The 16,549-nt window shown below is 40.1% G+C and overlaps 1 protein-coding gene across 4 annotated transcripts in view; it reads right to left on the bottom strand.

Annotated features, from left to right (window-relative positions):
• NYAP2 (neuronal tyrosine-phosphorylated phosphoinositide-3-kinase adaptor 2) overlaps window positions 1–16,549 on the bottom strand; it is a 269,911-nt gene that overhangs the window by 64,695 nt on the left and 188,667 nt on the right. For all 4 annotated transcript variants that reach the window (XM_082464618.1, XM_082464619.1, XM_082464620.1 and 1 more), the window contains one exon: window positions 13,350–13,559. In XM_082464618.1, the coding sequence (XP_082320744.1) occupies window positions 13,350–13,559 (210 nt within the window). The remainder of the gene's footprint in view (window positions 1–13,349; window positions 13,560–16,549) is intronic.

Below are 16,549 nucleotides of genomic sequence, written 5' to 3'. Positions count from 1 at the left end.
CCAAACTTTAGTTGAATGACTTAGTCTCCATATATGCCCAGCATAAGTCAGACAGAGCCTTCTTTTCTGTAATGTCTTCCATGGCTTTTCACAGAAACAGAAAGGACATTCTCTGTGAATAGTGGTGGTGTGCTGTACCCATAGGCCCTTTCCAAAGAAAGCCAACAACTGCCAGCCAGGAGCAATGTCAGAGCCCACTCCTCCTGGAGAGGGCACAGGGCAGGGTCATGTCCCTTCAGTGAAAGATACGAGGAGCTGGCCCTACAGTCAGAACTCAAGCATATTGTCATCATGATTCTCAAACAGGATTAATCTACTGAGAGGCAAGTAAGGTGAAGGTACCTTTTGCATTATCTGAATTGTTTATGCCTGGTTAATTATTTTTTCCCAAGAGAATCAAACAGAGAGTAGGTGGAAATTCAGAATTTCTCTAACAAGAATGAAATTACTATCAAGTTGTATTTTTTTCCAGCAGCTTTCAGGGTATCTGTATAGTATAGGACGTCATGGTCTATGCATGTGTTTAGTAGAAATCAGGTTTAAGGGACTCTGTGTGTGTGTGTGTGTGTGTGTGTGTGTGTGTGTGTGTATGTGTGTGTGTACTCACACATATAGTTATGTGCAGAGTATTATAAATTAGCTGACTGCAGATCGGACCACATAAGACCCAAGCTTAAAATCCATAAGTATCTATAGATAAACACACACACACACACACACACACACACACACACACACACACACACCAGTTAATATCACCAAATTCCTTGACTCCAGAACTGTTCTCATAGCTTTAACCAATCATCTTGCTAGGAAAAAATGAGAAAAGGAATATAAATACTTTAGAAAAAACCTTACAAACCACAGGAAAACAAAGTCCAGTCTCCTTTCTTTCTGAATCAGGGACAATGATGTCCTCTCACAGTAAAAAATCAAGCACCATCACAGGAGAGCATAGGCTCCTTGAAGGCAGAGGTCATCTGTCATCACCTTAGAGGGTGCTGTTCAAGACAGGTGTTCTTACAAGTCTGCTGGATGAGTAAATGGCTGAACCAAAGAAAGGCAAGCACGTATAATGTTGCTATTTTATTAGGGAAAAAAAGCACATGTGTGACACGGTTGCTCAGGTGCTCTAGAATTAATTTTTAGATATATCAAAACAATCAGTTATAAACAACTCTCAGTTAGTTACAAGAACAGAGAAATTTCATGGGCTAGACAGCAAACACTTCTTTGAATGTATGAGGCAGGTTATTTGGGGCAGCATATTTATCTTCATAATTCTGTTTCCCTTGGTTTAGGATGATAAGGTATTAGCTGACTTTGTAAACCTGATCCCTGAGTTTAAAATCCCGGGAATTTAAAATCCATAAGTGGCTTCCTGGCACTTTTAGGTAAGACTCGAATCACTGATGCAGCCAGCTCAGCTTGGCTCTGTCAGACTTCTTCTCCCACATGTGCCCTCAAGTCCCAGGGTCATCATACCTCCTGGGTCCTCCCTGGATTGTTCCTTCTTCTAAGTCATCTGGGATCTCAGTTCCCCAGAAATTAGGAGGCTGTGTAACATACTTCAGAGGGAGTGCGGTGTCATTTTCCTTGGTAGATTCTGTTACAGATTGTAGTTATACTTTTAGCTTTTGTGATTAATAGCAATCTCCTCCACTGGCATGTGCTCAGTGCCTGATAATTTTATATTGGAAAAAACAGAAGCATAAATGAATGGACAGATGAATGAATTTCTGAGCATGGAGGTGGAAAAAGGGAAACTCAACCTAATTCAATCATGGGAAGAGATCTGTACTACAGGTCAGGAACCTGAAATCCCTTTCCTGATTTGAAGCTACTACTTACCAATGAGTCTGGGCTGTTTGGTTCCTCTTGAGCAGCTGTTTGGTCACATAAATAATCAGATCATAACACCAGCCCACAGATGCACAGGTTTTTGTGAAGATCAAATGAAATAGAACTTATTTTAAAAGCTAACACATGGTATATAAATATAAGGCATTATTTTAAATGGATAACCAACAAAGGTGATAAAATTCAATTCCATAATTCAGGCTAAATATAATTTGCAATAATCTTAGAGCAAACTTTGTAATTCCATCAGATTTTATTTTGCCTGTGTATTTATTTAACTGTTAATTTGAACATAAAGAACCTTAAAATCCTCTGGTTTCTTCAAGTCACAAAAATGTCTTATTGAAGTAATAATTTAAATGCTTAGCTCCTTGCACTAATTACAATTTTGAAATTTATTTCAAGGAAACACTTCTCTCCTGGCCCATTCAGGGCTGCTCCTGGCACACAGAGGAGGCGGCCCCTCTCTCTTTGCCTGTCTCCAGGTTCTTACCCCGCTGCCCCCAGCTTGATCCCCACCAAGTCTGCCCTCACAAGGGCTGAGGTAGAAGGAAGGAGGAGAGGTGAGGGGGCAGGAAAGGTCTTCTTGCCTGGCACTAGCGTGAGCCGGCGTGTCTCACACTCTGGTGTAGCAGGGAAGGAAAGAGAGGTTAATACTCTCTTCTTGGGGTGTTTTCAGGTATACCCTGAGGGGCCCTCATGGTTAGCTGTCTCTCACCTGAAGATCTCCTGGCTCTTTGCCCACTGGGCATCCTGTGGGTGGACCTTGAGCCATGTCCTGCAGACTCCTTGCCGTTCCTGGCAGTCACATGACCTAAGCCACCTCCAGCGTTTCTCTCCTAATGGGTTTCTCTCCATGGCCTTACCTGGTCCACGGGAAACACACTTTATACACATCTTTAACCCATCGGCAGTGGCTGGAGAGTGACTTGCCAAGCAGCTGTCTGCTCTGTGGTCATAGGCTATTCAGCTAACCTCTTGTACTTTTTTTTTAACAGTGTCCCTTCAATGACTAGAAACAAATAACAAGATTTCCAGGTGGTCCCGTGAAAGTCTATCTCACTTGATTTTTCATTGGGGGAGACAGTTCTCACTTCTCATCCCTCCTCTATGAGGCATGGAGGTTCATCTCTCTCTCTCTCTCTCTCTCTCTCTCTCTCACACACACACACACACACACACACACACACACACACACACAGAGTCTATCTCGGAGTCTCTAATAGCTGGTTTTTAGCCTCTCAGCCTCTACCCCCTTTCCTAGGCTAGAGAAGGGAGTTCAGTTAAGGACAATAACATTCACTTCGATCACCTCCTTTGCAAATTCTGATTCTGTGGTCTAGCTTTTTGCCTTGGACTGTGGGAGTAATCACCTCCTATCATTTTGTAATTAGCCTGCCGCATTTTATACCCTGCCGGTTTACATTCAAACCCCATAAAGACACACTTTGGCTTCTTAAAATGGTTCAGACCAAGTTCTCCTTTTCTGATTGTTTCTCAAAGCCGTATCACCAGTATCAGGAGAAACACCAGTAAAACCATTTCTCTGGTGAACACAAATTCTAGCAGCCAGAAGTCACAGTTTTCTGCAGAGAAGTCAAAGTGGAATGATTGGAGATATGACTTACATTATTCTCCAAAGACTCTCCACGTTAGAATTCTGTTATGTGTTTACTACCAGAATTCAGAAAGGGAGAGTTAAACTCTAGAGTGTGAAATTAGTGAGCAGAACCTAGCAACTGGATCTGGCCAGCGTTGGCCGAGGAAATAACCCAGCATCCAATTAGAACTGGGAAGAAGAGCAGATGTGGAAAACCAAGTTCTGGTGCCTGAGCCGAGGGTACAGAATGACAGCCTTGAGGGTCGTAGATGCCGAAGCCCACAGCTGCCTGCGGCGATGCGGAGCCAAGCAGGAAGTTAGTCAATATCCTACAGCGAAGCCTGAATTACCTTGGGGCCTGAATCCTACCAGACTAGCTTGTGGTTCCTGTTGCATTATAACAATGAGCATAACAGAAATGACAGTCTCTATCAATCCACAGGCCCCAAACAGTTAAAACCATGAGAGTTAAAAATGATGCTTTGAAAAGTGGGATGATGGAGCAAAAGACGGGAGGGTGGGTTTTCACTCTTTTCTTTGACTTTTGGTTTTTCAATAAGCATGCTTCAGTCAAATGATAGTAATAATAAAATATTTCCATCTGATGGAAAACCAGCAAAATTCAAATAGACCTTGGCAGCTATAATCAGTTAATGATTTCACACGACACCCAAACTCAGTGAGTTAGAAAGACAGTCGCTGAGTTTTGTTCTTCAGTCTATAGATCAGTTGGGTAGTTCTTCTGGGCTGGGCTGGGCTCACTCGTGCATCGCGGTCAGCTGTGGGTCAGGTGCGTGTTTCCGCTCTTTCATGCTGTGTTTTCTCACATGCTTGGGGGTTGGCTGGCTGAAGGCTGAGGAGTCTTGGTTTTCCTCCGTATGTATCTCATTCTCCAACAGGCTAGCTCAAGTTTGTTTACGTGGTGGAGGTAGGGTTGGAAATAGTGAACATAAGCATTCATGGCCTCTTGAGGCTGAGGCTCAGAACGGACACACAGTTACTTCCATCTCACTCTATCCGGCAATGCAAGACTCAAGGCCAACCCAGACTTAAGCGGTAGGAAATAGACCTTACTTCTTGATAAGGAGCTATTAAAGCACATTGCAAAGAGCATGGATACAAGGAGAGGGGAATGATTGGGAACATTACTGCAACTACAGCATCCCAAAGGTGCCAGGCCACATGAAAAAATGGAAGAGGGAAAAGAGAATAGCGTTTGGGAATTATGTAGCCATATTAAAATGTTTACTGTTAACCAGGTTCTAAAAGTAAATCTTTTTCATCCACACTTCAGTGAGTGAGCTGCAGAGAACACTCTATCCCCTCTTACATGCCTAGTTCCTACTCATCATGCTAGTACCAAATTTAATATCACTTTCTCCAGGAAGCCTGTCTGAATTACCTTCCTTTTAGACAGTGAATAAATCATGTGATTGTTCCCAGCATTTCCTCCTCATATCATTTATAAGACTCTGTTATTTTATTCTCTGTCTTCCCTGCTGGACCAGGAGCTCTTGAGGGGGGAGGGTCTGGTCTATCATGTTTATTTTGCACCCCCAGCACTTAGTCCCCGCATGGCACAGAGTAGATGCTGAATCAACTTTTGTTAAATGAACACAAAGGGAATGAATGACTGAATTAATAGATGAATGAATGTCAAGTTGGGTGTTTATTAAAGAAATGTATACATTTGTGGATATCGGTATTTTCCTGTGATACCCATATCCTTGCTAACCTGGTTTTAAATCCATTCATTGCTACCAAGTAGAAAAGAAACACTGTGAGAAATTAAGATGACTCTTCGATAGCTACGTATAATGCAGCAAGCAAGTTTTAAGGCCTGCACGTGATATTTTCTCCAAATTTCACAAGTGCAAACTGAAGAGAATCCAAAAATGGCCTTTACACTGACCCAAAAACTTTGTTGGAAAATGTACAAATAAATGAAGCACAGGTTGTTGCACTAGTTGTGGCCTTATAACCAATTTATACTCTGTGTAACTAAAGAAGACCTTATATTTGCAATGCGCTGAGATTTCCAAAGGAAATATTCAGTCTTAGTCCTAGAAAAAAAATCAGAGACCTTTCTAGTAAAATTGAATGGGAACAGAATGAACAAGCCATGGTCTACTAGCTACTACAAGTCAGATTTGTACCAGACGTTCCTATACATTTCCGAGTTTAATCCTCATAATAACCTACACGGTGAGATTTCCTTTATCTTTTCTGTAAAGATAGAGGAACTGGGGCACAGCCGTGTTACCTAATTTCCTCAAGCTATTAGCACCAAAATGTGAATTTATTAACATTGTCGTAAAGCATGATTTACTTAAAAAAAAAGAAAAACTATATCGATTTATTATGGTTTGCCAGGAATTATTGTTATAAGTACTGTCCCACAATTCCCAGTCCTGTTGCCCAATGCCTGCTTCTTGCCTGTTTCTCATTCTTGCTGCCCGACTTGTGCACATGGGAGCCTTCCTGGATATGAATATTTTTGAGTTATGGTTGCCAGGAGGTTTATCAGCAAAGTTAGCCAGTCCTTCCAGGTTATCAAGTAAAGTATGGTAAATATGTTTCAGAATTTCATAAATCAACTGGTAATTATCAATTTTCAAAGACTAGTCTCTTAGGTTCAATTGCAGTTCCCTTTCCTGAATCCTAGTTTTCTGCTGCTTTTATTAAATGGTCCCCATTCTGCTAAATCTTCTTCCCAGAGATCCACTCTTAGGTCTTTAGCTAACACCCTAACATCTCTGTGATCCTTCCAGTCTTAAAAGGCATGGTTGGAATATGAATTAACGTAGAAAATGTCTTATGAACCGTAGTTTGGGGTGCAGGTGTGCTAAATGTCATGCTGGAGACGGAGCTCTCACCATTCCCAGCAAAACAACCCATGACTCCTTTCTACTTCTCTTGCTACCTTCTTTGTTTAAATTCTGCTCAGTTCAAGGTCCAGCTCAAATGCCACTACTCATAGGAAACTTTCCTTCATTACCACAGATGAGTGAGTCTCTCAGCTCTCCTGCAAAGATACGTGCAAAGGTATCTGGGATCATACTAATAACAAGTATTTATTTAATATTCATTGTATTCCACACACCATGTTAAGTGTGTTAATATGTTATCTCATTTAATTTTCATCTTTAATTTGCAGTAGTATCTATGAATTAGGTACTATTATCATCCATCTTTTGTGGATGAAGGTCAGAGTGATGACGTGACATGCCCGATGTCATCACTAATAAAAACAGAGTCTGGATTTAAATCCAGATCTTCTGGATGCCCAAACCTCAGTGCTCAATGACTATATTATACTTTATTCATGCACTTACAATTAATATAAAATTTCCTCTATTATTCTACAAATGCAGTGTGCAAAAAATGGTATATTTCTGTTTTCTTCAGCTAAAATTAAATTCATATGTTTTCCACTTCTGTGAACTTGTGTGCACAGGACTCCTCGTGGATATGAAGGGCTGACCCATGAATGGTGGTGGAAAATGCTTCCCTTCAATGGATCATGAAAAGGCCCAGAACTGTTCTACAGATCAGAATGTACAAGATGGCACCTTTCGTCTTCATCCCACACTGGTAAACAGTGTGGGAAGCTTGGAGTCTGTCTTCCAAGTATAACTATCCCCTTGAAGTATAAAATGCCATATTCTGGAGTTCAGACCCATAAAGCAGAAAGTCCAGCCTCACTGCAAACCCCTTGGAAACTTTACCTTAACTGTCCTCCCTCCCAGTCAGAGACTGGTCCACTTTGCCAGGATGCTGAGAAAGGATTAGGCCACTGGTCCTTACTATTCATGGAATGCCAGACCTCTGTACCTTTTCCAGAATTAAGAAATTCTCCCTCCCTTCTTGACCATCACAGGTCATATGCCTCTTTCTATTCGCCCCTCCTGTTCTCAGCATAGCCTTCTCAAGGAGCTGCAGTTTCTAGAAAATAAAAACAGGGGGGCAAGATATTTACTGGCACCTGCTGTTTCTGCTGTAACCCAGCCTCTCTGTGATTCAGGGTCAAATGCATGCCTCCACCAACTGGTCATTGCTTGATTTTACTTTATTTTATTCTATTTTGTTTTGTTTTCTGTTTTTTAAATTTATTTTTTGAATTTTTATTTATTTTTTAAGTTTTTATTTTATACTGTATACTAGTTGATTTACAATGTTGTGTTAGTGTCAGGTGTACAGCAAAGTGAATCGGTTATACATATACATATATCTATTCTTTTTCAAATTCTTTTCCCATTAGGTTATTACAGAATATTGAGCAGAGTTCCCTGTGCTACACAGTAGGTCCTTGTTGGTTATCTATTTTAAATATAGTAGTGTGTATATGTCATACAAACCAGAAAATGCAAATTGACATCCTTTATGTCTTATTCAGCCAGAGGAAGCAAATTATTTGATTCAATGTTTTTAAAAAATTTAGCTCTATTGAAAAATTGAGAGATTTCATGTTACAGTAATTAAATCTGGGAATTTGGGGTGACCCTCTCTCATGGCGAGCATCAACTGGTACTGAGTAGCTTCTGTCCCCTTGAGATGCTCCGGTATTTTCCAGGTCACCTGCATTTCCATCATTCCATCCTGATGTTCGTCAGTTTGCAATAGATTTCCTTTGCAATACCCAAATATTTCTCCAGGTTTATGCTTCTGACAAATGTGGAAATACATAACTTAGACCAAAAGAACTTCAAGTTTCAAGAAAAATGGGGAAAATATTTTCCTTTGTGAGAGCAAAGAATAGTTCTATGTATGCAATGTATAAGCAAAACATATCTGTTTTGAAGAAGGCACCTCTCCTAATTCACTCACTGATGTTACCTGCCTGTCACCAGGCATCTCAGTTTGCATCCCATGGTGGACATTCTCAGAGAGCAAAAACACACCAGGCTGAATACACAGAAACTGAGGTCATTTTAAGATCGTCTCATTTATAGTGTTAAGCCAAGGCCTCTGAGTTTACTTCCAAAATTGCTTTTACAGTCAGGCAGGGCTGGCAGGACCAAGTCAGGAGAGGTCTGACTCAGCCTTTGTTCATCTTCCTCACCCCATGTAGAAAGTTCTCCCTCTATATTTCTACACAATTAATAATAATAATAATAATAAATGATTTTTAAACAGACCTGATACAATCCTGGTTAAAGACTCAATGTCTCCCATTAAGCCCTCCATCCTTTTTCTAGCCTGCCCTCATTTTCGTTCTCTGAATGATTTTAATGTATAGTAAAAAGTAGATAATAATGAAAATAATACATTTAATTATAATCTAATTCATTTATGCTCAATAGTTTTGTGTCATAAAGAAGCATAGTAATATCGTAGAGTGGCAGAGACCATGTTTTATGTTTTATATACCCTATAGTGTGTGTATGTATGTGTGTGTGTGTTTGTCCCCAGAAACTATAACAGAGATGGATACAAGCTTGCAAACTATCTGTTGATGGATTTAGTAATTGAAATCTAACTTTTTGTTAATACAATATTGCTGGTATAATTTCCATTTTTTCTCATGAGCATTTGGGTTCCAGTCTTCCACCACCTTCAAGACTCTCCCCCTGGGGAATCTCTGATTTACTAAACAACGGTGACTTGAATAAAGTGCCACAGCAACCAGCGGCACTGTTAATTAGAACTGAGATCTCCTGACACGCTCACCCACTTTACTTCAGCATTTCCTCCATTCCTCAAAAGAGCTGTTAAGAACAACCATTTCAAGTGGCTAAACTACTTTTGTTAAAGCAAATAGTCTGTGACTGGTAGCAGTTGGTGTGCCTTTGTATGCGTGCATGTGTGTGTGTGTGTGTGTGTGTGTGTGTGTGTCTATGTGTATGTGTTAGTGAAACACAGAGAGAAAGAACCAGAAGCAGAAAGCTGATGGACGCAGAGAGGGGGGATTTACAAGTGGAACTGGTGGAACCTTCTTATATCTTGAGCATTAGGTGTGGAGCTGAGTACCTCCTTGTTTAGGGAAGAGGGTTATCGGTCGCAGTTCTAGTGTAGTGTAGGAAGGGGATTTCATAGTCCAGTGGCCCCGTGTCAAGGGAACAATAATGAAGTGTGAAGAGAACAGGGATAAAGGGTAAATACTGACTCACTCTCTTTTGTTCCAAAAAAGCAAGTCCAAAATGCTGTCTTCACATAGTTATTTGCCTAGTCTGGACAAAGGCCATCTCACTGATGAGGATAATTCTTTAAGGAGTACACCATTTGTTTAAAACCCCAAAGGTGAGTGAACTTTATATTCAAATATCAAAATTCTACCTTTTTTAGCTAGTGGAACTACGCTATTTTCTAGTATAGAATTGGCACATTTTAGGCTCTTTCTTTTTAGAAAAATTAAAACTACCCATATAACAAATATTTTGCCTTTTCTCCTATTCCCCTCAAAATTGGAATAAAATAGCCCATTCTCAAGGCTCTGATAACACTTTTCCACTCATACAAAGGTAAAAAGTTGCAGAACAGAAAATAACATTTGTCTTGTTGGAGGATTATAGGAACATTGTTACCAGACCTATCTGCACAGCTGCAAGAACAAAGGATTCTGGCACCAGGAAGTTTCCAACAACCAGCCACAACCCCTCCCCTTTCAGTATAAAAAAAGCTGGAACTCTAAGTCAGGAAAGATGGTTCTTTGGAACGCTAGTCCACCATCTTCTGGGTCTGCTGGTTTTACAAATAAAGTCACTATTCCTTGCCCCAACACCTTGTCTCTCAATTTATTGGCCTGTCATGCAGTGAGCAGTAAAAGCTTGGACTCATTAACAATTCTGACTATCTCTGTCTGAGTAAATGGTCTCCCAGTCACCCATGCTTGAAGCCTTAGAGTTACCATTGGATCTTTCATGATGAAAACTGAATTATATTATATCTATCTTAAAAAAATATTCAAATGACTACAAAAGTCCACCATATAATGTTCAAAACCTAACCATGATGGGGCAGATAACTGTCCACTGCTTATGCAACACTCCCTCCCCATCCCTGCAAATAGGCTGTTGATTTCATTTCCAGGTATAAGGCAGAGTTCCCTTGATTTAAGGGAAAGAAAGGCCCTCTATAAGCCCATGGAAATGCCATTCCTCTTCACTCAGTGATTGACCTAGAGGATGTTTCCCAGATCTGGCCAAGTAGATCAAAGGGAGAGTCTGAAGGGGCATGATGCCCAGAAATGTCTCCTCAGCTTGTGATCACAAATACAACCACCAAGGGTAGCAGAAGAGAAGAGTCAGAAGGACAGAAAGTTCCTGGGTCCTCAATGAGATCACTAAACAGTTACAAGACTCCTGCAACTGTCTACCTCCAGACCCAGCACTATGGAGAGTTAACAGAAGCCAGTATTACTTTAGCCACTGTTAATTGGTACTCTGTGACTGAAAGCATTTCTGTTTAATGCACAAGGCCCTTCAGGATTCTTGCTATCTGGTCCCACCCTACTTTGCAGCTTCTTCAACCTTCTCCAACCCTTCACAGCAAAGGTTCCATCCCGTAGTGTTTTAGATTTTCTTTTAGAAGGCTGACTTATTTCTTCTGTGTCCTCCAGGTGAGCAGCTCTTGATGGTTCAAGCTCTAGCTCAAAATGTTACCTCCTCAAGCAATGATTACTTTATCTATCCACCAAAAGCCTCTGATTGTTTTTCCTGAAATCACACCCTCCCAAGAAAAATTAAGTTCTCCTCTGTGCTGCATATTATTTGTATATAACACATTCTATTGCAATGATCCATTTATCTGTCTTGTACTTGCCTTTGAGCCCCCAAATATGAGGCTGCCTTACTCATCACTGTACTCACAGATCCTAGAACAGTGGCTATTTTACGTAATAAACACTCAGCTAATGCTTCTGGATTTTATAAAATACCCGTGGTCACAATAGGAGCAGATACTATTCATGGTTTTTTTGCATAGAACTGGTACAAACTTAGATAATCATTAAAAATATACTACTAACAAACCTAAAACAAATCACAATTCCCAACTGAATAGTGATGTCAACCTTCTTTGGGAGTGGCTTTTTTTATTTCTACAAAATGCTATTTGTTCCCTATGTTTTTTTTTCTTTCTGACAAAATGCACAGATATCTTCTTCTCATATACCTATAGATATTTATACTTTACTATCAAAAATATATTTTTAGAGTTTTGCTAAATTCACGTAATGTTCCTTCTCTGAGAGTTGAACTCACGCTGTTGATTACCCATATGATACATGATATGGCTCCATCACCAAAGCTTTTAGTTACATTTTCAGTCTGGGGAAGCTGTTGCCCTACCTCTGCCTGGGTTATTGTTCTAGAAACATCCCTTCCCCATTAGAGAGAGCATTCATCCTGTTCCAGTTTTTTTTTGTTTTTGTTTTTGTTTTTTGGCTGTGTTGGGTCTTCATTGCTGCACGCAGGCTTTCTCTCTAGTTGCGGTGCATGGGCTTCTCACTGCGGTGGCTTCTCTTGTTGCGGAGCATGGGCTCTAGGCACGTGAGCTTCAGTAGTTGTGGCTTGTGGGCTCTAGAGTGCAGGCTCAGTAGTTGTGGTGCACGGGCTTAGCTGCTCCACGGCATGTGGGTTCCTCCCAGACCAGGGCTTGAACCCGTGTCCCCTGCATTGGCAAGCAGGTTCTTAACCACTGCGCCACCAGGGAAGCCCCCCTGTTCCAGTTTTAACTTGTGCATGACTGTCAGAGAGACCACAGGCTAAACTCATGCTAATTGCTTTCCAAGATGAATATCAGAGTTGAAAAAACATTAAAGAATTGGTCTTTTCTTCAGAGCCCTAACACTCTTAAGGAATAGAAATCTGAAAACTACAGGCGGTTGCTTGATTATTTGCTGTTTATTTCAATTGACAGCTCTCTCAGTCCACCATATAGATCAATCAGTTCAAAGCACACATATTCTGCCTTTTAAAAATTGATGTTTAGGGCTTCCCTGGTGGCGCAGTGGTTGAGAATCTGCCTGCCAATGCAGGGGACACGGGTTCGAGCCCTGGTCTGGGAGGATCCCACATGCCGCGGAGCAACTAAGCCCGTGCGCCACAACTACTGAGCCTGAGCGTCTGGAGCCTGTGCTCCGCAACAAGAGAGGCCACGATAGTGAGAGGCCCGCGCACCACGATGAAGAGTGGCCCCCGCTTGCCACAGCTAGAAAAAGCCCTTGCACAGAAACGAAGACCCAACATAGCCATAACTAAAAATAAATAAATAAATAATTAATTTAAAAAATTTTTTTTAAAAATTGATGTTTAATAATATTTATCTATTAACAATGCAAAATTGCATCACAGATTTTAATTTCGACTTGTGAATCTAAAGGTGTGTTAGATTATCATTTTCCAGCTCTTTTGACCTACAGGGAAACTTAGTACCTTGCCCAATGACCAGTTACTGTCTTCAGCTTATTATTGATACATCAAACGTCTCATAATATTTACTCTCTCTACTGCCTTCAGATCGTCTTTGCTACATTTTTATCCTCAATTTTACTTCCTATTCATTTTTTCCCAGTACTCTAGAATTTTTTTGAAGCAAAGGAGGCATAAACTCTAAATTACTTCAACTTTATAAATGAAAACTGCTTTAGATGAGCCCCGAGGATTTTTTTTTTTTTTTAAGAAATTTAGTGCAAGACAGTTGGAGTTGTCAGGGCTGCTGCACTACACAGCTCCGAAAAGCACCATTCACTTCTCTATCATCCATGTGAAGAATGTTCCCTGTAGTGTACCACATACTGTTACCTCCTTTTGTGTGCAGGGCTACTTACGCTGTCTCTATGAGTAGAGACAGAGATATCTGTGGTTATGGTTTTCTAAGTGATAATTGCATAAAAGCAGTTTCTAGACACCCAAGGACTTACCGTCCAGGAGAACATTATCTTTCTTACCTGAGCTGTGGTTTCCTGCTAGCAAGGTGGGGCTCACAGAGCATCTTCCCAGTCTACTGGTGACCACAGGTGGCCCAGGTGTTCCGTCCCATTCCTGAGCTTTGATCGGCTCTCTGGAGGAAGATGCCCCATGATGTCCTCTCTCTTTGCTGTCCAACTTTGGTATTGGTTCCGTGCTGTGGCTCCGAACTTTCAGCTCCTCTGTTGATTCTGTGTATTAACCAGAATTATATTCTGTTAAACAAGAGTCAAATCCTTCCCAGATTCCTTAAACATTAAAGAATGATTTTCTAAAATATTTTTAATATATTTTTGGAAACTTAGACTTGTGTTGAAGACTACATTTAAATAAAACAGGGACAGATCACATGGGTCTTTTTTCTGAGCTGTGCAGGTTATTATCAGCAGAAAATAATGATCTCTTTGGAAGTAGAGGACCTCGGTGAATATGCAGTATTCTTTAGTAAGTCTTCCCTTGTGCTAATCTTCAAGGAAACTTCATAAGGAGCACTTTACACTCCCTCTCTTTACTTTCTCATCTTCTCTTCATTCTGTTACCCACTGTGACATGAATTTAGCCCAACTACTCTACTAAAAGTGCTTTTGCTAAAATCACCTAGTGCCTTTTAGTTGGCAACTTAAGAAGACATTTTTAAGCCGTTTGATTACTCTTTGATTACTCTCTTATTGATATCTTCAATTTTCTTGGCTTCACTGATGGGCCATCTTCCTGTGGTGTGCTCTCTAACACCATTTCTGTGTCATTCATACCTTTCCTTCCTCCAAGAGTCCCTTACATGTTGGTGGTCCCCAGGGTTCTAGCTTAGCCACTGTTCTCATTCTACATGTATTCTTTCTGTGATTTCATCCTCCAGGATTCACCTAGCAGTTGTCTGATGGCTAGTGATTTCTAAATAGTTTATCAGAAGTCTGGACCATTCTCCTGAGCTGTAGACTCATTTATCCAACTGCCTACTGGATGAATCCATCTGGATGCCCCTTAGGTAACACAAATTTAACATTCACATACTGCACTGACCCCATTTCTTACTCAACTAATGGTTCCTTCTGTCCTGCCAAACATCCAAGCTAGAAACGTATCTGTCTCTTTCTTTAACCGCTACCCTCCAAATCCATCAGTCTGCAAATTCTACAGATTTTATTTCTGAATATCTTGTTTTCCCTTCTGTTGCACTTTGTATCATGTCTACCTCAACTGTTCTGGTTCAAGCTCTAATCATCACCCTTGAATTATTGCAAACTGCCTCCTTGACTCTGTCCTTGACTCCCCAAAATACAAGCTCCGTACACTGCCAGAGTGATCTGTTTAAAATGAAAATCTGATCAAGTGTTTTCTTCAGGGACTAGATGCGATAGCCATTCTGTAAGGCATGTACAGAAGTGTTTAAAAGCATATGTAGTTTGGGATTAACAGATACACACTACTATATATAAAATAGATAACCAACAAGGACCTACTGTATAGCACAGGGAACTTTACTTAATATTTTGTAATAACCTATTAGGGAAAAGAATCTGAAAAAGAATATATATATATATATATCACTTTGCTATACACCTAAAAGTAACACAACATTGTAAATCAACTATACTTCAATTTAAAAAAAAATAGCCAATGGGAAACAATTTTTAAATAAAATCACTTCCTAATTTAAAAAAAAAAGCACATGTAGTAAATAAAGATGGTTTAGGAGTGATACCCACTTGCTACATTCAGAACGATGTTATTTCAGAGAACTGATGCGATAGCCATTCTGTAATGCACATAGATAAGTGTTTAAAGACAAAAACAAAAAAATGTAAATCTGTTCTTAATGTAACCCTGACTAAAATCCTTCCAGAAGCCCACTGTTACCCACAGAAGTATGTCTAAGCTCCTTACAACCCACAAGATTCTCCACCATCTCACTCTTCCCTGCCTCTCTAACTTTTTTACTTCCTACCGGAACGTGTATTCAAGAAATATCAATAAATTGGCTGTAGCTTCCCCTTCTCCACTCCACTTCCAACAAAAACTTCCAACAAAAACAACACTGGTTTCTACAGCTACCATCTCCTATATCACCTGCTTTGAATACCCTTACATCCTGTCCTTTAATTGGGAAACTCTTTCCTCAGTCAAGGTTACTCAATTTAAGTATCCTTGAAGCCTCCCTATCCCATACATCCAGCCCATGTTGGGATAAAGTCATCTCTACACTGACATTGTCTTGTATCATTTTTCTGTGTACCTGTTCTTCTTAAAAGACCCGGAGTTCTTTAAAGGCAGGGTCTGAGTTTTGATTTTTGCTTTTTTCTCCACTTGGTGCCTCTAGCTCTTAGCATATTGCTCAGTAGGTATTTAATCAATTCATTTATGGAGTAGTTTTCCCAACTCCTCTGGCATCTTTCTGATGTGTGTAGAAAAGACAACATCCTTATGGAATAAGAGGATCAAGCCAGTGTTACAAATGTACTGAAGTGGCACAGAGCTAATAGTATTTTCAAAAATCTGGTTACGTAAAAATCACAAGTTGTAAAATTCACCAGGTTGAAAGTTTAGTTCAAATAAAGATCTTTGAGAAAGACCATAGTGAAAAATTACAGAAATGGTTCAGAGAATCTGTATTTTGTTTTCTTTGCATGTAAGTTCAAACACTCATCATCTTCAAGCAGTGTGATAAGACAGATGTCACACTTTGGTTCCCTATTATCTGAATCTGTGGGGCAGAGATAGTTTATAATATAGTAAGCAGCTGGGTGAGGGATCTGAGCGGCCCAGCTGGGAGCCTTGGCCATTGTGGCCATATGGCTGGTGGCCCATGACATTGAGCCCTTGGTTTCTCCACTTGGAGCTTCATTTTGCTTAACTACAAAATGAACATAATACCAGCCCTGCCTAACTTTCCCAATTTAATTTGCAGGGTCTAATAATATCCTACATTTTAAAATATTTTAAAAACAACACAGGGCCCCACATGCAAAAAGTAGCATTCATTTAAAAAATTGTAGCAATTTGTCGTTTATGAATTTATTTGTTCTTTCTACATTTGTTTTGGATAATCACTGAGAGACTGAAGATACAGATAGAAAATTGCCAGACCACATAGAAAAATAGAATTCTAGCTGATTATCTACAATAACCAGCCCAGAAAGCCAACCTACAATCTATAATTCAGACTTGTAGAAATTCAGACCAC

This window comes from Balaenoptera physalus (genome assembly GCF_965194825.1).
Source record: "Balaenoptera physalus genome assembly, chromosome: 6".
Lineage (NCBI taxonomy): Eukaryota > Metazoa > Chordata > Mammalia > Artiodactyla > Balaenopteridae > Balaenoptera > Balaenoptera physalus.
The sequence above is the reverse complement of the archived record's forward strand: the minus strand, read 5'-3'. Positions and strand labels throughout refer to the sequence as shown.